General features: G+C 39.8%; 2 protein-coding genes across 5 annotated transcripts in view; one reads left to right on the top strand and one right to left on the bottom strand.

The window, feature by feature from the left end:
* dennd1b (DENN/MADD domain containing 1B) overlaps positions 1 to 4,788 on the bottom strand; it is a 184,756-nt gene extending 179,968 nt beyond the window's left edge. For all 3 annotated transcript variants that reach the window (XM_041791060.1, XM_041791061.1, XM_041791062.1), the window contains exons 1-2: positions 4,532 to 4,788; positions 3,913 to 3,977 (exon numbers count right to left, since the gene is read on the bottom strand). In XM_041791060.1, coding sequence (XP_041646994.1) covers positions 3,913 to 3,977; positions 4,532 to 4,548 — 82 coding nt within the window. In that variant the 5' untranslated portion in view covers positions 4,549 to 4,788. The remainder of the gene's footprint in view (positions 1 to 3,912; positions 3,978 to 4,531) is intronic.
* Positions 4,789 to 12,450: 7,662 nt separating this feature from the next.
* On the top strand, positions 12,451 to 22,315 carry c7h1orf53 (chromosome 7 C1orf53 homolog). Of its 2 annotated transcripts, XM_041792259.1 has the most exons (4): positions 12,451 to 12,954; positions 17,232 to 17,333; positions 21,619 to 21,706; positions 22,292 to 22,315. In XM_041792259.1, exons 1-3 carry the CDS (start codon positions 12,682 to 12,684, stop codon positions 21,688 to 21,690), a joined length of 447 nt encoding a protein of 148 aa, XP_041648193.1. In that variant the 5' UTR covers positions 12,451 to 12,681; the 3' UTR covers positions 21,691 to 21,706; positions 22,292 to 22,315. The 2 variants fall into 2 exon arrangements, with proteins under 2 accessions (XP_041648193.1, XP_041648192.1); XM_041792258.1 differs by lacking the exon at positions 22,292 to 22,315 and having other exon boundaries at positions 21,619 to 21,983.
* Positions 22,316 to 23,295: the final 980 nt, after the last annotated feature.

The raw sequence follows: 23,295 nt of genomic DNA, 5'->3' as shown, positions 1-23,295 counted from the left end.
GCAAAAACGAAAAAAAAACCTGCACACACACCAAGCTTTCCAGTTAGTCGAAGAGGAAACCCTTTCAGTCAGTGTACAGCGTGCTAATGCAAACTGGAGGGAGTACACAACAACTGAACTGCAGCCAAAATCAATCTAAAATTACACTTCATATTCCCTTAACTGTGAGAAGCCGATATGAGAAATCCGAGCACACTGAAACCTTCCACCACTTAGTCCATGCTCTAATTTTTTACACCATGTTGCTATGACAATTTAATTATAGTCTATCATAGCTGTCTCCTGTTTGTTTGCCTGTGTGAGATAGTGGGAAGATAATGTGTTAATGTGAAGTGATGCTTTTTGGCCCACTACCTAAATGTTTGGCTGAAGGAGAAACAGCTCTTGTTTGTGGTGAGCGACTGTGGAGGTTTCATAGCTGGCCGAATTAGCTCTGTTATGACTCATCGTATTAACCCATTCAGCTCTAAATGAAGCAAAGAGACAGGTGCATGCATTGCAATAACAAAGGTCATGTTTGAGGGGTTAATACATGTACACGTGCCTGATAAATATGCAAAACAGATGGTATAGTCAGTAAAAATTTGCAAAAAAGAAGCATAAATGTCAGCTAGAGCAAAGTCAAAGAAAAGGAAATTGATCAGATTCAGAGAGAAGTGGTTCATTCCTCATGTGGTTATCTGAAACCATTCCTTTACAAAAACAATCTACCAAAAATGCAAGCTCTGCCTGCAGTCAGTGTACATGTACATCCTAGCAGGGGCGTTGTTATATCCAATCAGGAGCTAGCATGGAGCAGAGGGAGAGCACTTTGGAGAAATGACTGAGCAGAATGTGAATTTTCCATTTGACCTGAGGGCTGTGCACACGTTGCTCTGTAGCAGTGCTCCAGGGAGCATGAGTCCGGATATGAGTCTGACCCTGGATCATACGTGGGGGGAAGTCAGTTATTATAGCGCAGGCCGGTGGTTTATGAGTTGGTTTAAAATCCAATATCAGAAACTACATCCAAGGACAACTTTGAGTCTACTCTGGTCAGCTCAGCAGCTGCACGAGTGAACCGTCCACATAACACCTCTTTAACGTCAAAACTGAGCAGGCAAAATAAGACAGCTGGTGTAATGTGCAGTGAAAATGTTTTTGCATGATATTTGACTTGTGGCAGACACTTGATATTGATGTGAAATATAGTAGACTATATTTCCCATATTCATAAAGGCAGAGTATAGTGTTGTTCCTCATTGGCCGCAGCCATTTCCTGTGACAGTCTGTGTGCTTTTTGTCAGCTGGAATGTTTGACCACCACAAACAGCAGAAGAGTTAATACAGCCGGCTGACCCAAGCATGCTCTTTTTAAAACAATCTTTGTAAGGCCAAGGATGCAAAATAAGTTCTTGCACTTGTTCACTTACACTCAAGCGTCTTGACAGATTAGTTCAGACTAGACATCAGTCAAATAAATGAATGAATAATGCCAAAGACATCTGAAATCAGCAAATATCTCTGACCATTTTTCAAGCTGAACTTAGTGTTGACCTTCTCCAGTCCTCAGGGTCTTGACAGAGCACACATAACAACACCACAGACATAATGATTGCTTTCATTGTTCAAGACTGAAGCAGTCATTCAGTGTTGTTTTGTGACGCTTGCTGTCAGACTTAAAATACTGTGGATGTGAATTTGGTAAACACGGCTGCCAAAGTTAAGCAACATCGACTGTGCAGCCTTATTATTACTGTAATTACACTAGAAACAGTAGCAAACACAGATCTTAGGAGGGGGAAACAAGCAAAACCATTTTCTCAAGATGGGTTTTAAAGCTAATTTAATAACTGAAAAGGTAACTTCATCATCAAACATGTCACCCTTGTTAACATCTGGTTTGGTCTGGAAAATGTATGGATGCCGTAAATGACATTTACAAAGTTAAGCTGAGAGAGGCCATGAGTGCCCATCTTTCTGATAGTTTTGATGAAGTATCAAAGTGTGTCTGTTATTTTAATGACTGATCGTATCAGAAACTATTGAAACTTCAACAGTGGTATCTATTTCATGAAACAGGTGTGTAGGAGAGGGAATAATCCATTGCAGGCAAAGACCTGCACACAATATAAAATACACAGCAACACCAACAATATTTTGGCCAATGTTTATATACAATTTAGACAGTTGTTTTAGTTTAACTAGAATTTTTAGTATTCACTAACAGGCAATTACCCAATCTTGGAGTGCTGCTGAAGCATAAAGAGGAAATCATTGGCACTGATGATCAATAGCATCATATCCAAGTCTAAAATTCTGGTATTGTGACAGCCCTTGAAGCTGAATATCTTCACTTCTAAGCAAAAATATATTGCATTTTTATTAACAATGACTTAAATGGCTGACAAGTTATCAGAAATGTAAAGATTGATATAATTTTAACAAACTGAATGTCTGAGCACTGAAAGATGTAAAAAGAGTCAAAGCTTCTGTAAAGGACTTTTAGTTTTTGCCTTGTTGGTTATTTCTGTGTTCAAAGCACTACATCGTGTCTGTTAGCAATGCTTGTCAGTTAAATGCAAAGGTTGTCTTTTCAGTCAAAACTAGAACTACCGCCTGTACGGTATACAACTGCAGTAAAAGTACAACAGTGGGTCAAAAAGGAGGGCAGGGGTGGTACTGTGGTAGTGTGATGCGTGGAAATCTTACTTCCTGAGTAGTGTAGGTGCATGTTTTGTTATAAACTTTGAATTACAGAGCTAGTTAAGTGTATGGAGTCCACACTGATAAAATACTGACCTTTGGCTTTCAAAATCTAGTTACATCACCCTCGTGTTGAAGTGTAGATTTAGGCCCAATTTGACAAAAGTCCCTCACTGCATTCCTGAGATGTCATGTTCACATGCAAAGGGTATAAATAAGGTCTAACAACCTTCACCTAAGACCTCCAAATTCGAATTACTTCCTCCTTGAGTGAGAGTAGACATCTGTGCATAAAGAAGAAAATCCTTCAATTATGAGATATCACAACCACAAGAATGGCCCCGATGGTCAAACAGGAGGACAGACACACAACACTAAAACTAAATAGCTTCAGCCCCTGCTATTGCCTGTGCAATGGCATAAAAAAGTATCATACGGCTCTGTTTTGCTTTGAATAATGTACTAAAAAAGAATGTTTTTTGAACACGCTGTAAATAGCTTCCTGTGACACCTACCACACCACAGCTTATACAGGTATTAACAATTAATATATAGAAACAGTCAGGTTTTATTTGCTTCTGTTGGTTAAAAAGAAACAGCTCTATCAACTTCAGTCTGATTCATAAACATTTCATTTCTCACAACAGCCTTAAAATGACTGCACATTATCTAGAGCTGTAACTATCTATTTGCAACTAATGCAAATAATCACAAGCTTCTTAACTTAAAATATTGAAATATCTTTAAATATCAACATGATAATGACATAATAAGCTACAGAGTTGTTTATCAAATATGTTCAACCTGATGCATACATTGTCACGGTGCAGAATCATTGTATTTTCTACAGCAAGGAGAAAACAGCCTACCAGTACATTATAAATTACATTATAATTCATGTTTATCACATTTTGCAAGAACTAAACAAATTCATTAATCTTTTTAATGTTTTTTGTTTTATTTTGCTCACTTTTCATGTTCCTTGTGTTTATCAGTTCCTAATTTTACAGCATTTCCTTTTATTCTCGTCTCTTATTAGGGCTGTTGTATTTAATTCCCTATAGTGTGCATTGGTCTCTAAATCCTTATAACATCCTATGTTTTGTCAACCACTTTTTCCACTCTCCTGATAAATCCTGACACTTTGAACTTTGACTGAATTTGTCAGAAATCTACTATATTAGTAAAGCACATAGTTTGACTGGTTGATATATTCACGTGACATACCTTCATTTTCAGATGTTGGACATGCCACTTGTACAACCAGATCAAATGTTCTGTCTGGATTCTCCCTGGAAAGAAAAAGAAAAGTGCTTACTCAGGGGAAATGGGGGGTAACTGTAATTTCCAACTATACTGGGCAACAAGTGTGTAGTACACGTAGCAGTCATTATATGCTCCTTAGAATAATATTTGTAATCACACCTGCCCTACTTTACATGAGTCACACTGTCAATTGCAAACAGTGCCAATAACTTGCATGTTAGCTAAAGCTGGCTGTGCTTAAGTCTGTGTGTAACAATGAGAAGTTTTGACAACATATCAGGTTAAACTTAGGTCACAGGACTCGGTCAGTCGGTGTCGTGTGCATATGTAACCTATTTAAAGCTGCCTGTTGGCTAGCGTGGCTGCTAATTGCTGGTCAGCTAGTAGACAGAGCAACAGACTGACCCAAATGCTGTCGAGCCAGCTGGCCTGGCCGTTAAATCCACTGCTGGAGATGGCTCACATTACGCCAGACATACCTCCGCATATTACGTTCAGCTGCGTTAACGTGTCCTAAGCACACGTTAACTGTTAGCTCGACAGCTCTGCATCGACAAGCGACAAAAGTCAGTGGTCTTACTTTATTCTGCTGTCCATGGTTTAGCTACAACATCGTGACAACTCCGTGCTGTCGGCGGCTCTGCTCTGCTGTGCTGCTCTGCTGGCTGTCCGGGTATATCCCCCCCCTCGTCCTTCCTCAGTCCCAGCCGTCTCTACTTCTGTTTTATCTGACACCGGTCGAAAGCTGCCGCGACCACATGTCTGGAGGTGTGATAGTAGTAGTAGTCCGCGCCGTCCTGCTGCCGTTAATGTAGCCTGAATGCCCAGCTCAGCAGCACGGCGTTATTTCCCACAACAAACACCACTCCAGGAAGTGCTGTCAAAGATTTGGTGACGTCAGCACGTCAGATGAGCACCTTGCTGCTGCTGCTGCCTGCGAGCATCTTTGAGTAACACAAGCGTGATAACACACAGAAGACCTGAGTCGTATGATTCATGCCTATCATATAAAAGCGTGTTTCCCAATGAGACTGCATTAGCACCGCAGTAATTATGGTTGAGTTAGCCGTTAGCATTGACTCCCAATGTGGGGTCCTAGGACTAAAGGGGTCCTGGTGAGGGCTGCCAAATTTAGAAGTAAGTTTACCCAGTGTTAATTGGATATTTTGGTCACTTGGGAACTAGAGAATAACCGTCAAGCATCATAAACAAACAATACTATCCCTTTATGATGTTTAGTTGTAGCCAAGTGTTGCCAGTTTATAAGGTATGGGAAAACGTAGACACTCACTTTTCTTGCCTCGTGAGAAATATAGCTTCAATTAACCCACTCTCTAGATCTAAAACCAGTCTTACTAAAATACATGACTATTTAGCTCTCAAAAATATTGCAGCTAATTCCTGTATTCATCTTTCCTCAAGCAGTGAGAATGACGGCAAACCCTAATGTTTTATAGATCATAGAAAGATGGTAAATGAGGCCAAATCAACCAGATGAGCCAGAACCATAGATTTTGGGTGATGTACAGAGCATGGCAGGTAAATTGGAAGCAAAATAACCCACATTACATTGCCAGACCAAACTAGGGAGACAAAAGATGAAAAAAAAGAGCAGAGGGGGAAAGAAAAGAGAAATCAGAACAAGCAGTTAAGGAAAACGAATGAATTATGAGGATGAAACTAATAGAAATAAAATCTGTTTAGAAATATTTTTGATTTTAATTATTCCAATGTTTGCTGCCAGTCAGTGCTTCATTTTAAGAGTTTATATTCTTTCCATTATATTTTGGTCATTTAAAATCACGGTCTAAGCTCCAGTGTAAGAAAGCGACAACACTCTAGCTTCAAATAAGAGACTGAATACAGAACCCACTAGCTGTAAAGATGCGGTGCTAATCACAACACAAACATGCCACCACGGGGGTGCTATCCTGTTTGGATTTATGGTCCTTTTGGTACTTAAAGTTCAAAATATAGTCTGTCCTCCAGTAGGATTAAACCAGATCTTCCTCACTCCACATAGAAGCCTAGGGCCTGCACTGGATTTGAACCATCACCTTCTTGCCTTGCACTGCTTGCCCAGTCACCTCTAGTTATATTAGAGACAGTATGGTGTTATTTAACAGAAAGCCCAGACTCCTGTGTCATGAAGACAGAAGTCTTTGTAAGCAGTACCAATAGCCAGTCTGTTAAACTAGTTACTCACCATTTTTTAATCATTTAAGGCCCATAATACTGGTCAAATGCTCTGTTTAAACTGTAATGCCACCACCTGCCACTAGTAGCAACTGTAGTTTTCTTAATGACTACTGTCTTGCTGCCACAATGCTCTTTACTCCCATGTAAACAACCACTAACTGATAGCACAGCTAGCATCTCATGGGAACAGTGTGGTTTCACAGTGTTTTGATCTATGAAATAGGGATGAATGTGTCCGGAGGCTGTGTCATTTGATCCTTGCATATAACAGAAGCATCGAGTGATGATATTCAGCACAGGAATGTGGATGGAAACTTTCAAAGATTTACTCCTTCCTCTTGTTTTTGTCTCCTTGCCCCTCGAAACAGAGTTACAAGGTAGTTGGGAACCTTCTCCTATTCAATGTGACAACCCTTCAAGCTTTAACCTTGGAAAGCAGATGAATTTGCCAGATTCCTTGTCTATCATCAGATAGATCTATCTTGCAAAGCTCCAACAGGAAATGATTGCTCCAGGTCTGAGAACAGACTGGACTAATCAGCATCATTTGATGAGAATGAGGCGGTAGCTACGGGCAGGGTTTAGTTGTTCTGGAAACTGGTAGTAGAGGTTGATGCCGATGGAGGGATTAGCTCAGCTGTAGCTACAGTTTAGCAGCACATTTATTTATTAAAAGAACAGCAAAGAACCACACTGAAGCTTATCCTGGTAGAGAAGATGTGTTTGCTCTTCTCTCAACCTGCTTCAACATGAGTTTGCAGGCAGGGTTTAGTTGTGCTGTTAGCTGGTTTATGCAATGGCTGCTGGTGGAGTGATTAGCTCAGATGTATCATCTGGATAACATGATTGAAAGAGGAGCAAAGGACCACACTGAAAGCCATTCTTGGCAGAGATATTTTTGTTCTCTCAATTGGCCTCAGCATGATTCTTATTAACCAACCAGCTTCACTGTTCGTAAATTATGACAACACTTGGAGCTTACGTTATTTACCGAAGCTGTGCATACTTACTACCTCATTTTGTCTTAACTGGCCCATAATGAATATGACAGATGGAGCATGTGTCCAATCACCTTCATTTCCATTTTAAGGGTCATGTAGCCCCAGGACTTCACCCTATCCCTCCTTTCCAAGCAAGAACTGAAACACCCTACCTCTATGTAGAAGTGAACACCCAAAATATAGGGGTAGGGCCTATAGTTAGGGGCAGGGATATATTGGAAGTGAGCCTTGGTATCAATGCAAGCCAGACCGTTCAAGCTCCACATGGGAAAGACCCTGTCTGGACTTGAAACTATCTCAAATGTGTGGCATCAGCAGTCACCAAAATGCTGCCTCATCAGAGCTTGTTGGGATTTATCCACTTTCCATTACACAGTGATCGCTCAAAAGGGGGGTCCACTCACAAGATGAAGGAAGTCAGACTGTTATAGTTGCACACACCAAGGTACCTGCTTAGACTCAAACCCAGAACTAGTTTACTTACTGGATTTAATGCTAACTACCTCACTAACATACCACATTGCAAGTGCTTGCTTGACAGTGTTCATCCACTTTCCAGTAGCTACAAAATATGGTCCACTAACCCGGAGAATGAAGCCAGACCATTCCAGTTTCTCATTGTGAGGCATCAGTGCTAACCACTACACTGCCTCATCAGGGCCCTGGGTGATCAGTCCCACTTCTCGCTCTACTACACCTGTTGGCAGTGTGTTAGTGTACGGCTACCATTCACTATGTTTTGCTCTTTTTCTTGCATTTATATATTGTAATAAAAAAGGCGTGCGTAGGGTTGACAACATACTCCATACACACAGGTATATTTAATTATTTAGCTACAAACTGGCACAATAACATTCTGGTGCTATTACTCCAGCACAAGAGTCCTCTATGTCTCTGCAAACACAAAAGCTGCCACGTGTTGCTGGTGTATGCACATGGAGGTGACAGGGCAAATACACAATGCACAGAGGCCACTGTTTGCATCTGGAGGTCAATAGGAGCCAGATGGCAATTATATTTTAACCAAAACATGTTAAGCCTGATAAGGAAGTTCATGATCACAGTTTATCAAATATGAGACACACATAAAAACAAAATACAGAGAGATGTAGATGGGATTTAACCCAGCTGTGACCTGAATTAAGTTGCAAAGGACAGAAGAAAATTAGAGTAGACTAGCATAACTTGGCATAAGCCTAAATAATTACAGTCTGTCATGTGTAAATACTATTTACAGAAGCCCATGCATGAAATAAACGCTTAAATTGCAACACATAACTCAGTTACATAAGCTTTTTAGATTATGAAAATATACACATAAATCATGCAGGATAAGCCTACTGTATACAGAATGACTATTACAATCTGCCTCAGAGCTCTACACTAAACTCATTACTCATGATTCAGCTGAGTCAGCAGCTTCTTTAAGAAGAAATACACCATGCTTTCTTTCATTTTTTCCATGTGATATTTTATTTCACCTCCCTTAAGTGACAACTGATTTTTCTCCTCAGGGAAATGTGTATTAGATACCATTTAAATTATTTGTATGGGATCCCATTTTATTCCCTCATGTACCATTGAAGGGGCATTAGTTTTTTTATCTGAACCTATTGTAGTTTATCTTTTCCTCCTCTTGAACTCTTTGTGTTTCCCTTTAAACTCCCTGTTTTGCCCCTGCCTGCTTTACCTTATTCTGTCCCTGCATGCACAGGATTTGAACTGCCAACCTTTGCACTGCGAGATGACAGTCTTAACTATTACACCACTATGCTGTGAATGCTTGGTTTTTGAGGGTCAATATCCTTTCAGTATATATATATATATATATATATATATATCCCAATCTGGAGAAAGCCAAACCACTTAAGTTTCAGATAGAAAGGCCCCAGTTGTGCTTGGACCCTTAACCTTCACATTATAAGGGTAAAGCAACATTTTTATCCATTGTACTGCCATGGCTTGCCTTTAAGGGGTCCAGTTTAAGTATAAGGGTACTCCAGAAGCAAGGTCAATAGTGGAGTTGGAGACATCCACAACACACTAGCTCCACATCCAGGAAAGCCTCAGCGAGGGATTGCACCTGAAACTTGCTGGATGAAAGGTGGAAGTTCTGTCATACTAAGGTGCCACTCTTCTGTGTTAACATTTTCAGTTCATGTACTGTGAAGTATGTTGGAAAATCTCAAAACCATGCTCAAGTGGGAGGAAGCTCCATGAGAGAAGGCCTTAGCTGAGACTCATACCAGCTACAATCTTCATGTAAGGTGGAACTCATAACCACAGCACTAGCATACTATCCAGCATTTCCAGTCTTGTCTGCAAAACTGCAGTATTGAAATTATCTGTCAACCTTAGTGCTTGCTTGTAAGGGTCAGTGTCCTTTTCGCACATTACTGAAGTTTGAAAGAATGTCCCATGAACTAGTGAGAGAAATTCTGAATAGTCTAGATCAGTGGTTCCCTGCAGATGATAATATTTTCAGGCCCCCATACCCCACATTGTACGTATCCACATGTAAAAACATGTAAATGTACAACAAACACACCGTTATTTACAGTTTTTGCAAACAAACTAGTTTTTCATAGAATTCGCCACAACATAAAACCAAAAGATTTGGATTTTTAAAAATCTGACTCTCTGAAAATGAACAATTCCCTGAAAATAAAAACTTAACACCTCTAAGATTTATACACCCAGTCCTGCATTAATTTCAGTGACTACTGTGGACTTATTTGGTGCTACAGATCTTTTTGCATCTGTTGTGCAGCTGTGAGACTGCCACTCTCAGGTCATTTTCAGCGTCCAGCTATGATTTGATTTTGTATTGAAGATGCAACAGCCTTTTGCAACATCCTCACACAGGTATGATGATGTAAAGAAAAAGGCGTGGCAAAGGCTCTTATGCCTAGCACCTGCAGCTCCTTTTCCACTCCAATCCAAAATGCTGACAACATCTTGGACTTAAACTGCAATAATATTGCTGGATCTGAGGAGACTTCAATAAACTTCTCCTTTAGGCTGAAGTCATCAGCTGGTGCTGCTTAATCTGGCCTTATACAGTAGACTTTCTACTACTTAAGTGTAGTTTAATACTCACAGTCTAAGCTTCATTAGAAGGCAGACAGAATACTTGAGCTTGCCTGAGTTTGAACCCTTAACATTTCTATTCTGTTGGAGCAACCTTAACCACTACTGCAATGTGCTACCTGTCAGTGCACAGAAATGACTGAGCATTCATTTTAAAAACTACTTAAAAAGTACAAGCACATAAAAAGCTTCTCTATTACAATAAAACCTGAGAAAAAGAACACTTTTAAAGTCATATTTGTATGTATGTGCCTATATTTCCTATTTTTATATTATGTCAAAGAGCAGCTGTAGTGTCCTTTTTTCCCCTGGGATTAATAAAGTTTTTTTCTCAGTCTTTTTCAGAGAAAAAAATCTGGTTTAAGGTGATTTTTAATCGTTTGCATGTTTAAGTGATATTTGTCCCAGTGTAAATTGAATTCACTGGTATTAGATGTACTTCTGTCTCCTCTCTAGAGAGTCTGTCTGGATCAGAGCCAGATTTCTTCTGGCTGACTGGAAGGTAATTAAGTGTCAGCAGACTGGGGCATGCTGTTTCATGCATCTGTATGAAATGATAATGGCAGGGCTGCTGCCTTATCATACAAAGATTCAAAATAACACACATACACAAACAAACAAAAACCCCTCACATATAGAGCTCCCATGAGTCCTCAGTACCGTGAACCACTAAGGGCTCCACACTGCAGACATCTTTAAACAGTGGTAAAATATTTACATTTAAGGCATAGTCACACTAAAACCGAGTACTGTTAAGTCTCATTCTCCACCTAAGGCTCTAAAACAACATCAGATTGTTTCCACTGGTGCACATGATTTAGCTTTCAGACTCAAAATGTCATCCAAAGAAAATGCACAAGTTCAAGGGCTTATTGCTTTTTTTGTTTGTTTGTTAAAGTAACCTTGCCTTAATGTGCCCATCAGTAGACTTTACTGAGTCCATTACAATATAAATCTTTAAAGCAGCTTCATCAGTTTACTTAACTTACAATATTTCTGCAAAGCCTCTTATATACATGCATATATTTTCAACTTTGATGTGTAATTTGTCTTTGGGTAAATTGACCTCACAATGTCAGTCAAAAGACACTTGTCAGGTCTGATTACCCAGAATTCTTAGCAGACACATCATCAGAGGTGGCTTACAGCGGCAGATAACCTTGGAAGTACTCATTAATGTCCACTCATCAACCTTGCAGTGCTTTCTCCAAGACACTATAGGACTTTAAAATATAATAAATTCACTTTAATATAATGGGAAGGTGTCTTTGTTTGCACCACAGTGTCATTGCAGCAAAGGAGAGTAAAGTGAGGCTTTACAATGAAGCCACATTTATAATATGACAGTCAATGTGAACGCATCATGCTACATAACAGTGGATGATATTATCATTAAATCATTTTATCATTCAAAAGAGCAAACTCATTACTTTAAATATATGTAAAAGGAAAATATATTGAAAAAACTCAGAAAATTATGCATATGCGCTATAGCTGTAACCTTGGATTATGATGCTGTTTTCAGCATTTATGCTCTTCAGTGATGGATGAGTCGTCTGGATCTGAGAGGAGCTAAGAATATTGCAATTTCAAACACAATGTGACAACTGATTTATAAAGTCTGGCTACGCAGTACTTAATGAAATCATATTAATCACTTGTACTTACTTGTAGTTTGTTTTTTTAATCTCTATTATTGTAATATTCTGCTTTAAAAATACTGTGGCACATTAAAATGATAGGATTTAAAATGTATTTTGTATGTCCTAGCATTACAATTATTTTATTCTTATCCTATTTTCTTAACACTTAATCATTTTCAAATTTCTTGGGGTCTGGTATTTGTTTACATTTTTTAAGATGGTTTTTGGGGGGCTTTTCTTGCCTAAGGTCATGTTTTCTTTTTTTAATGTATTGTTTTATTGTTATTGCTGTATTTTCTGCACTTTGAATTACAATTATAGATAGATAGATAGATAGATAGATAGATAGATAGATAGATTTTTCCTGTTTTAATCATGCCGATATGATTTATAATGTATATAATTATGTAATTATTTTATTTTTCATGTGGTGTACCCTTCAGTGTGAGTCTCTCTGGTTGCTGGTGTGAAACAGTAGGGGCGCTGTGTGCGCCTTCAGATCAGTGTTACGACATAGGTCACACGTCGTCACCAAGGTGACGTATACGGCAAAGTAGGAAGTGTAACACATTGCTGTGCAGGCACTAGTGGGAATGGAGGGAGAAGTAAACATGCATCCGAGTCAGTTTGCTACAAGAAAACCCAAATGTAATCGTGTTCGCTGTTATTACTGAGCCGATGAAGAAGCGTAGTTTCGGTATCTCTGGGCTCACAATAGAAAGTTAGTGGCAGTGCTTACAGAGTAGCTGAGTACAACTTTGACCGTACTGAGCCAGTGCCAGTGCTTTCAGACGAGCATGTTTCACCAGAATTATCAGGGAAAAACGTTCGTCAGCAGATTGATTCTCCTCCATGTCCAGTTTAATACACGCCGTGTAACAATGTCAATACCGAGTCAGTCAGAGAAAAGCTGGAGAAACAGGAGCAGGCTGCAGATCAATGCAGACAGGAGGGACACAGACCTCAGTGGCGAGGTGGCAAACAGCCCGAGGGCTGACAGCGACCAGGCTGAGAGAAAGTTCACAGAGGAGGAGCTGACCATCCACAGAGTGCACACAGAGGCGTGTCAGGTAACAGAGCAGCAACAGAGACTTAAACATATTCAGATCATGTTACTCCATGTGATTACGCCTGATTAAATAGTGCCAGGTGTATCTGGGTGGGTTTTTTGGGGTTGAAGGGTGCTCTCTATTTTTCCTGAATTCAAATATTGATTTAAAAAAAAAGATAGCTTTTAAATTACAACGTCACAGCGTAAAAGTATAATACTTTAAAATACTACCTTGAGCATTATTTCCAAAATATTATCAGCAAAGTCTATTCAAGTTTTTGAACTTTGTGAGCCCCAAATATAGTGTACCAACAGTGATGGACAGAGCAAATAGCATCTATAGCATCAAATATACTTTATGTATGTTATTATATGCTGCTCAAGATATGACCTTTAAAGCTCCTGTGAGGAGTTTTTAACTTTAAGTATTACTGATATCGCTTAATGAACCTCAGAAGTAAATAAGACAATCAGCAATATTTATCTGTCTATCTACACTATATTGCCAAAAGTATTCACTCACCTGCCTTGACTCGCATATGAACTTAAGTGACATCCCATTCTTAATCCATAGGGTTTAATATGACATCAGTCCACCCTTTGCAGCTATAACAGCATCAAGTCTTCTGGGAAGGCTTTTCACAAGGTTTAGGAGTGTGTTTATGGAAATTTTTTTTTAAAATGTTTTTATTAAGTTTTGTAGCATAATCCACAATAAATGTACTGACATTATATTGTAAATTGTTTTCCTTTTTAAATTAACAAACATACTAACAAAAGAAAACACTCAACACCCACCATCTTTCAACATAAAATTAGATACTCTCTTTCAAATACCAATTTGCAAGCAAAGAAATAAAAATATCTGTATATGCATACACAAATACATATTTGCCATGTATAAACCATAACTTAAAGATTTAAATCCTGCTCCAGTCTCTCCAGGAAATTTCACTTTGATTCTCCAGCTATCCTACTCTCAGTCTCCCTCCTGCAGAAGCTCTCCTATTTCCCCATTTTTCATAAATTTCTCAAGTGGTTTCCATATTTCATTATAAATCTCTAGCTTTTTTTTCAGGATGTATGTTATTCTCTCCATTGACATACAATTTACCATACTTTTAATCCAAGCACCTAAAGTAGGTGCAACAGTTTTCCTCCAATTGATAGCAATCATTTGTGAAGTAAAGAAAAGTCTACAAACCTACATTCTTTTTCCTTTAACTTGAGATTTGATGGATATAGATGCAACAGTATCATTTTAGGTTCTAATGGAATATTTACAGATAAAATGGTTTATGGGAATTTTTGACCATTCTTCCAGAAGCACATTTGTGAGGTCACACACTGATGTTGGACGAGAAGGCCTGGCTCTCAGTCTCCACTCTAATTCATCCCAGGTCAGGACTCTGTGCAGGCCAGTCAAGTTCATCCACACCAAACTCTCTCCTCCATGTCTTTATGGACCTTCCTTTTTTCACTGGTGCACAGTCATGTTGGAACAGGAAGGGGCCATCCCCAAACTGTTTCCACAAAGTTGGGAGCATGTAATTGTCCATAATCTCTTGGTATGCTGAAGCATTTAGAGTTCCTTTCACTGGAACTAAGGGGCCAAGTCCAGCTCCTGAAAAACAAGCCCACACCATAATCCCCCCTCCACCAAACTTTACACTTGGCACAATGCAGTCAGACAAGCACCGTTCTCCTTGCAACCGCCAAACCCAGACTCATCCATCACATTGCCAGATGGAGAAGCGCAATTCGTCACTCCAGAGAAGACGTCTCCACTGCTCTAGAGTCCAGTGGCAGCGTGCTTTACACCACTGCATCTGATGCTTTGTATTGCACTTGATGATGTATGGCTTGGATGCAGCTGCTCGGTCATGGAAACCCATTCAATGAAGCTCTCTACTGTTCGTGAGCTAATCTGAAGGCCACATGAAGTTTGGAGGTCTTGAGTGATTGACTCTGCCGAAAGTTGGCGACCTCTGCATACTATGTGCCTCAGCATCCGCTGACCCTGCTCCATCATTTTACATGGCCTACTACTTCGTGGCTGAGTTGCTGTCGTTCCCAATCACTTCCACTTTGTTATAACACCACTGACAGTTGACTGTGGAATATTTAGGAGCGAAGAAATTTCACGACTGGACTTGTTGCACAGGTGGCATCCTATCACAGTACCAGGCTGGAATTCACTGAGCTCCTGAGAGCGACCCTTTCTTTCACAAATGTTTGTAGAAACAGTCTGCATGTCTAGGTGCTTGATTTTATACACCTGTGGCCATGGAAGTGATTGGAACACCTGATTTCAATTATTTGGATGAGTGAGTGAATACTATCTATCTATCTATCTATCTATCTATCTATCTATCTATCTACATAAATATAAAAGATACTAATGCGAATCTAATAATGCAGGGTTCCTTTACAGTGTAAAATTTTTTTAGGATTCTGGCCCAAAACATGATGTTTGCAAGTGTAATTACTGTAATTTCTTGAAAGTGACATGTTCCTTGAAAAAATCTCAATGGCAATCCTGCATAGGCCATAAATCATTAATACAAATAACATGGGACCAACAAACCCCCTGTTTGTTTCAGCTAATATAAGTGGTGGTAGAATAATACACCAGCTGTTATACATCTCCAGAGCCAGCTTGTCTCCAGGGCAAGGTTCCCCATGGGTCCTTGTCAGAGTGATATTTCACTTTATGTTAATTACAGTGGTTAGGATCATTGTTAAAGACAAGCTTGTGTTCTTTTTATTTATACCTCTGTGTGGAAAGTTTTTTTTTAGAAATCATTAATATAGGGATTATAAACTGTAAAATGTCACATTGTATTCTGAAGATGTTTTAGGAATAATTAAGTTTTTAAAAGTTTATATTGTGTTACAAATTTACTTAGGAGCACATCTACCCTAACCTTGCAAAGCAGATGGATACACCTGTTTCCTTGTTTCTATCTGGCAAATCCATCTTGCAAAGCTCCCGTCTGAACCGTCTGGGCCCGGTTAGAAAGTGATAGGACCAATCAGTGACAAGGGGCAGTATTTTCAGGCGCCGTGGAGTCGTGATGTAAGCAAGCAGCAACAAGAGGCCGGTGTCGTTATGGCAGAAGAGCTTGGCGTGGATGCAGCTAAAGCACCAGTTTTATCAGAACTTGACAGTTCTTTGTTAAAAGAAGAACAAAGAACAGCAGTGAGTTGTTTTCTTTTCAAAAACAAAAGTTGTGTACTGACATGTCTATAGTGGCCATGTTTCACGTTATTCCTCGGTAGCTGAGCAAGTGCACCTCGGTCGCAGCTACGTCACCTGTTTTGTTGACTTTCATGCAATCACACTGCCCTTTCCCAAATGCTTAGTATTGAAGGTTTCCCACATGGATGTGTGAAACAAATCCATCTGGCGTGTCAGGTTACATCTATCCAATGTGTTGTACAAATTACGTGTCAATTATTTTTTTGTCGGATCCTCACGTTCACCAAAGCGTGTTTCCTTTTTTATCAAGCAGCTCTTCAGCTCGAGTGCTGCACTGATGACAGTAGTGTGTAGGTGTCATCTGCATGCCTTTGGGCGTATCTGTTGTAAATATTGTGTTTCTGAGTGTGGGTGAAACAGAGGCAAGTTGGCTGCGACCTGAGGAGCGTGGTAGGGTCTGGGTGGGAAAAGCACAATACAGAGAGGGGGCCCAGCTATGCCAGCTTCACTATGTGGCCCTGGACTGCCATGTGAAATGACAGGCTGTGTCACCGAAGAGCCCGGGGCCTTTTCCCTTTGTGGCCTGTCAGAGCTCACCAACTAGTGGGCTCTCATTTTGAAACAGACTGAGAGGTGACATTTTCTAACTTCCTGAGGGATGGCGCAGGAGTTTGGTGTGTTTCACGTACAGAGGGTGTTTTTGTTTCTACTAAGATGAATAATTAGTCAAAATAAAAGAGTGATTGTTTCTAAATTATGTTCTTTAAGCATATAAAATCTACAAAACAATGTTTCCAGTTGATTAATCATTGCAGATCTTCACCCACAGAAAAAAGAGCACTAATTAATTAGAAATATCATAAGGAAGAGACTGTTTTACATCTGTTTCTATGCATAGAGGGCATGCGTTCCCACTTACCTTGACCCAAAGCAATCTGTCTGCATGTATATGTTCATATTCAGTATTGTGCCTCCATGTGCCGGTGTTTGGGTGTGTATATGTGCTGTATACAGTTATGTATGTGGGGGTCACACACTGGCATACGCGTTTGTATGTCATGCTAATTAAATAATTATATCTTCATTATGTTCAGGCAAAGAAGCAGATGTATGTCGACCCTTCCAGTGGGTACAAGGTGTTCACAGAGTATGCCCACCTTCAGAGAGGGAAGTGCTGTGGCAGCGCGTGCAGACATGTGAGAGCCTTGTTTTCTTCTTTTTACCAGGATGTTTGTTTCTGCATTTAACTCTGTTTTAAGTTTTGTTGTATTCATTCTCCTTTTTCTAGACACTATTTCCAAAAGAAGTTTCTTGTTTTTAATTTTTTAAACCCCAAATATTACAGAAAACAGATGAATAGCATGCCCTCATCCAGTTGTGCCAAATGGATGGTAAATAAATTGTTTTTTGAAGAATATTTACTGGTCAATTTACAACTTAATTAATAGGGTAACAACATGTAGCAAGAGGCCAAGGGTCTGAATTTGAACTTGAGCCTGCTGCCTGGAGGACTAGGGCTGTCTAAGAGCACTACCCTATAATGAATTGATTTAAATAGATATAAAATTCAGCCCTGCATTATGGCTTTATACCTACAGTGCCTATAAAAGTATTTACCCTTTAATTGATTTTATAAATCAATCATGGGCAATATAGTTTGGTCTTTTGACCCAAACTCCTGAAAACCTCTTTATAGTCAAAGTGAAAGTAGATTTTTTTTTTTTTTTTACAAAGTCGTGTCAATTGAATTACAATATGTACTGTAAAATAAGGGACTGACTTGATTTAACAGAGGTCCAGCCAGTTGGGGCTAGTAGTCTCACAATTAGTGAAATGAGGATCACCTGAGCACAGTGAATGTGTTTCAAGTGAATGTAGTATAAAGACACTTGTGTCTGGAAGTCCAGTCACTGGCTTATCAGTTTTCCTGGCTACCATTACACCATGAAGACAAAAGAACACTCCAAGCAACTCAGAGGAAATGTTATTGAAAAGTATAAGTCAGGAAATGGATAAAAAAAACAAACACTGAAGATCCCTGTAGTTCAGTTAAATCTATCATCAAGAAATGGAAGGAATTGGGAGTGCAGATGGTCGAGGCGTTTAAGGCGCTACCCATGTACACGGGCAGCTCGGGTTTGAATCCGGCCTGTGGCCCTTTGCCCCATGTCTCTCCCCACTCTCTTCCCTGTTTCCAAGTCTATCCACTGTCCTCCTATATCAAATCAAGGCATGAAAAGGCCCAAAAATAAATCTTTAACAAAAAAAAAAAAAAAAAAAGCAGCTGAGATGGGAGAGACTGCATACAACAACTGTTGCCCGGGTTCTTTACCAGTGAAAGCTTTATGGGAGAGTGGCAAATAGAAAGCCACTGTTGGAGAAAACTCATATTAAATCTCGACTAGAGTTTACCAAAAGGCATGTGGGAGACTCCATTGTCAAGTGAAACAAAGTTCTTTGGTCTAATGAGAACAAAATGGTGCTTTTAGGCCATCAGACATGTTTGGCTATGTTTGGCAGACATCAAACACTGCACATCACCACAGACCCACCATCCCCACTGTAAAGCACAATGGTTGCAGCATCATTTTGTGGGGATGCTTTTTGGCAGCTGGCCTTGGAAAGGTAAAGAGTAAAATGAATGCAGCAAAATATAGGAAAATCCTGAAGGATTCAGTCTGCAAGAGAACTAAAGCTTGGAAAAGATTTATTTTCTGGCAAGATAGTGACCCAAGACATAAGTGATATCTACAAAGAAATGGTTTAAAGACAACAAAGTAAATGTTCTGGAGTGGCTGAGTCAAAGCCCAGACCTCATTGCAATAGAGAATTTGTGACTTGACTTGGGATGTTTAGCTCAAGCAGTTTTGCAAAGCAGAATAGAGTAAAAGTGTTGCGTCTAGATGTGTAAGCCTGACAGAGACCTATCCACAGACTCAGTACTGTGATTGGAGCTAAAGGTGCATCTACTAAATACTGACTTGAAGGGGCTGCATTGTTATGCAGTCACTTATTTTACATTACATATTTTTATCTTATTTACATAACTTTGTACAAATATGTTTTGACTTTGACATTGAGGGTTTTTTTTGTCTTTTTTTGTAAAAAAAAAATTATATTGATCATGATTGATTTATAAATCAATAAAAGAGTAAAACATCCAAGGAGATGGATACTTTATAGAGGTACTGTATCTTTCACTACCAAAACAAACTTGATTTAAAGATATTTTTTCCTAGTTTCTGTTTTTTGTTATTCAAAAATATAGGCAAACACTTGCACAGTCTCTCAATTAAACAAATAAGTCGGGCCAATATACTAAATTATTTGTGCTATTTGGACAGTGCTCTCTCTCACTTGCAGCAGCTTTTGGTTAAAACCCTGAGTGACGATCAGAAGTCTCTTTATGCATCAGTTCTTTTTCAGGGCCTTCAATCTTTTATTTTCTAGTTATGGAGATTTTAACCTTTCAAAAATGAGGTATTGAAAAGTATTAAAATATAGAAAATGTTGACAACCTTAGGCACAGGCAGGTGGTTAAATCCTCGGAGTATTTCCTCAAAGTCCCACATTTTTGGGGTTGGTAAAATATATGTTACTGCTGAGCGCTGCTGTCACTTTATCATGTTTTGTCCTGTCCTGTGACGTTGATTGTGTTTGAAAAGAGGCTGACTCATTCAATGTAAACCAAACATAAAGTTATCTTACCTTTACCTTGTAATAGGTATATGCTCAAATATATAAATGATAAATAAATGGACTCTGCTTTTTACAACATCGAAATTTAAGACTTGTGGCTAAACTGTACAAAAAAATTTACAATTTCTGCATTTTCATAAAAATCTACATCTAAATCTACACATTTTCTTTCAAATGTTTGCCTCATTTCCTACCACACCTATGCTAACAAATGAACATCACAAAGTTTCTGCATTTTAAGAGGTGGAAGTGAATGTGATTGATTTTCAAAAATGATTTTGGTTTCAGAATGATGAGGAAACTTTGAGATCAATTAGATATGACAAATGACGTTGGCTCTAAATTTTTGTTGTTTTGTCTTGGTGGAACTGTATCATTTTTGCCATAATAATTTAAGGATTTACTAGCATTTGAAATCTAAGTTTATATTTTGAATGGCTTGAAAATTTCGCATATAACTGGCTAATAAACAAAAATTCCAAGGAAGCATGACCCTGAATCCTAAATTTGGGCTAAACCATGGATATTTAACACTTCTGACTCTGCCCCATGCTAATTACATGGTGCTCAGGCATACATGGGTTGCATTATTTCCCCTGTTTTATGCTTTCTTTTTTAAGATATATTTTTGGGGTTTTAAAATCGTTATTAAGAGAAGGAGGACAGTGGACAGAGTGGGAAACAGGGAGAGTGGGGGGGAAACATGCAGATAAAGAGCCACAGGTCAGACTTGAATCGGGCTGCCTACGTACATGGAGCACAACCTAACCATATTTATTATATTATTATATTTTGTACTAAGTACAAAGAGCAGGGTTTTACTGTCACATTACCAGGGGTTCCAACAACAAGACTGTGATGATCAAACTTTAAAATGTCATCTCACCTTTGTATACATTGAGTCCGTCCAGTAACAGTGGGACGGTGTTGTCAGGAAACCACACTAAGAGGCTCAGTCTGATGGAATGACTTGGCTATGTTATTCTTGCATAGATCACCAGTGTTATCTCCATGTACAGACAAGTCATGTAAGACTCAGTTTAAAGTTCTGTCACAGAAGACAGCAAAACATGTAGATATTTTCACTTTGGAAAGCAATGCTCTCAAAAGTTAGATCTACTGTCGCTCTCTGCTGGCCTCCCCTACTTAAACCATCTTCTAAAAAGTGATCTGGTGCTGTCTGACACCCTCCTGGGTACATTTTAATGTCCCAGCATGAGCTTTATTTTGCTAAATCTTGTAAAATATCTGGTGTTGTCTGTGACACCATTGTTTTTACAAGTGGGAAACTTTTCTCACCCCAGCATAATCAGACTACAGCTGCAGAACAAATGGCCTTCGTGTTGCATGTGATCTTATTATTTCCTGAACACATAAATTTATTTGCAGAGAAAAGACGTGGTTTATGTTCACTCTTTACGATAGTCACTTAAATATCAACCGGAGGAAAAACTTTTTAATGACTTTAGTAGTTCACAGTTAATCCTACAGATGTTTAAACTTTAGATACCTAATTATTCTAATAAATCAGCAGGAATTTATCTTAAGTTCATTTTTCTTTGACTAAACATCTGAAAATTGAGGTAGATAAAAGTGGAAGCAGGGCTTTCATAGTCAGATTATTCCGTCCCATTCTGTTCTGTCTACTCCTGTCCTCCCTCTTTTGCTCCTCTGGTACGCTGTGCTCTCTACACATGTCGGTGTCTTCCTCTCTGTGTGACTGATGTTCTGCACCACATGCAGCCGTTTAGCACCATTTAATTATTTCATTTCCTCCTCCAGTGTCCATATGGCCAAGTCAACGTGAAGGACCCTGCCATGAAGAAACATTTTAACTCTCTGTTTTATGTGTAGGCCTAACATGACAAAGGTAAATCTTTGTTTAGAACTGCTCCTAATCTTCAGCCTGTCGTCATTTGGACTACTGAGAGTCATTTTTTTAGCAGTGTACTAAATGATGAAATATGGGTAGCGTCTGTGCAATAGCTATCTGGTATGAATCACTATTCATAGGATTGTTTTTATTCTAAGATAGAGAAGAAGGAGGATTTGTTCACTAGAACCTCATGTAAAATAGTCTTTTATCAAGTTGTGCTGTTTTTTTCTAATGTATTCCTCCAATGTCCAATGAAATGCCTTGAGCTTGATTTCTCATTTCTCTTTATGAGTATTTAATATTTTGTGGTGTTCAGCTCCTCTGATGCATTTACAAGGGTGGTGGGAGTATGGAGATGAAAACTGAAAGAGCATTTTAGATCTTCGCCCTCCAGATAAAGGGCATATAAGCGAAAGTAGCTGCAGATAGTCAGATGGAGTCTTGTGCTCTTTTGCTTTGCATCTCTTGTTATTTTTTCTCCCAAATGTACCACTGCATGAATATTAGCATCATTTACACTCCACAAGTGCTCGACTGAACTGTCTACCTTTGACTGAAACGCTGTGTTGTTAAAAATAGGCGGGGGCCAGGGGTCAGCCCTTACACTTGGCTGCGCTGCTTTTACACCACTTGATGGAATCAGGCTGTTAACAAACATGCCGTGGACATCAACAGCAACCCTCCCCACAGGACCCGCAGCTCAGCCTCCTGGCAACACTTGGCTACAGCAAGCTCTCCCTGCGGCTGCTCTCCCGAGCTGCAGCCTAATGAACTCCTGGGCCCTCTTCTCCCAGCCCTGCAATACATCAGCTCATGTTCTCTAGCATGCTTAGATGCACACATGCATACAGGCAGTCTTACTCCATCGCAACACCCTGTGGCTCCTAATAGGCCAATATAGAATAAAGGTTGCGCTAAACGCTGCTCTTTGTAGCCCACAGTAATAGCACAAGGTAAGGTCAAGCGCTCATGCAACACTACCTGTGCGTGCAAGAGCGGTTCAGGAAAGATGTGCCACTTGATTTGTGATTTGTGAGTACATGTGGGAAGGAAGCGCGATGCCTTCAGGCTCTGGCTCTGAACCTGCCACACACACTCACCCATCTCCGCCTGATTGGGCAAACAGCGTCAGTATGAGAGGATGTGTCTGCCGTGGAATTCTGTTGCAGCCGCCTACCGGTGCGGCCACAATTTTCCTCGGCAGGTAGGTCCCAAAGGCAAGTGCTTAGTGATCGGAGCAAAGCCCTGTGAGCGGCTACAAGGAGATTCATGATCTCAACAGTGCTGGGGAGGACAGGTTCTCGGGGACGCATCGTCAGGCGGGATGAGAGGCGAATTTATTTGGTGGTATTCTAAACCGAGGCAGCGGAGCGTGCGGCAGCAACATTTCTGCAGCGGGACGGTGAAGGTGTCACACTCATCAAGTACCTGGGCCCGCTCGCCTGCCGCAGCTCTGCGGGTTTTTGCCTAGGGACTTGTCTGTCACATTAAAGTAGATGCATTGCCATTCAGGGCCTCGGCGGTCCCGCAGCCTGACCATGAAATAGGCCAACTTTCATGTCTGCCTCATCCCTCCATGTCTT

The sequence above is a fragment of the Cheilinus undulatus genome, linkage group 7, assembly GCF_018320785.1.
Source record: "Cheilinus undulatus linkage group 7, ASM1832078v1, whole genome shotgun sequence".
NCBI classification, from domain to species: Eukaryota; Metazoa; Chordata; class Actinopteri; order Labriformes; family Labridae; genus Cheilinus; species Cheilinus undulatus.
This window is presented reverse-complemented; position numbering and strand designations above follow the sequence as displayed.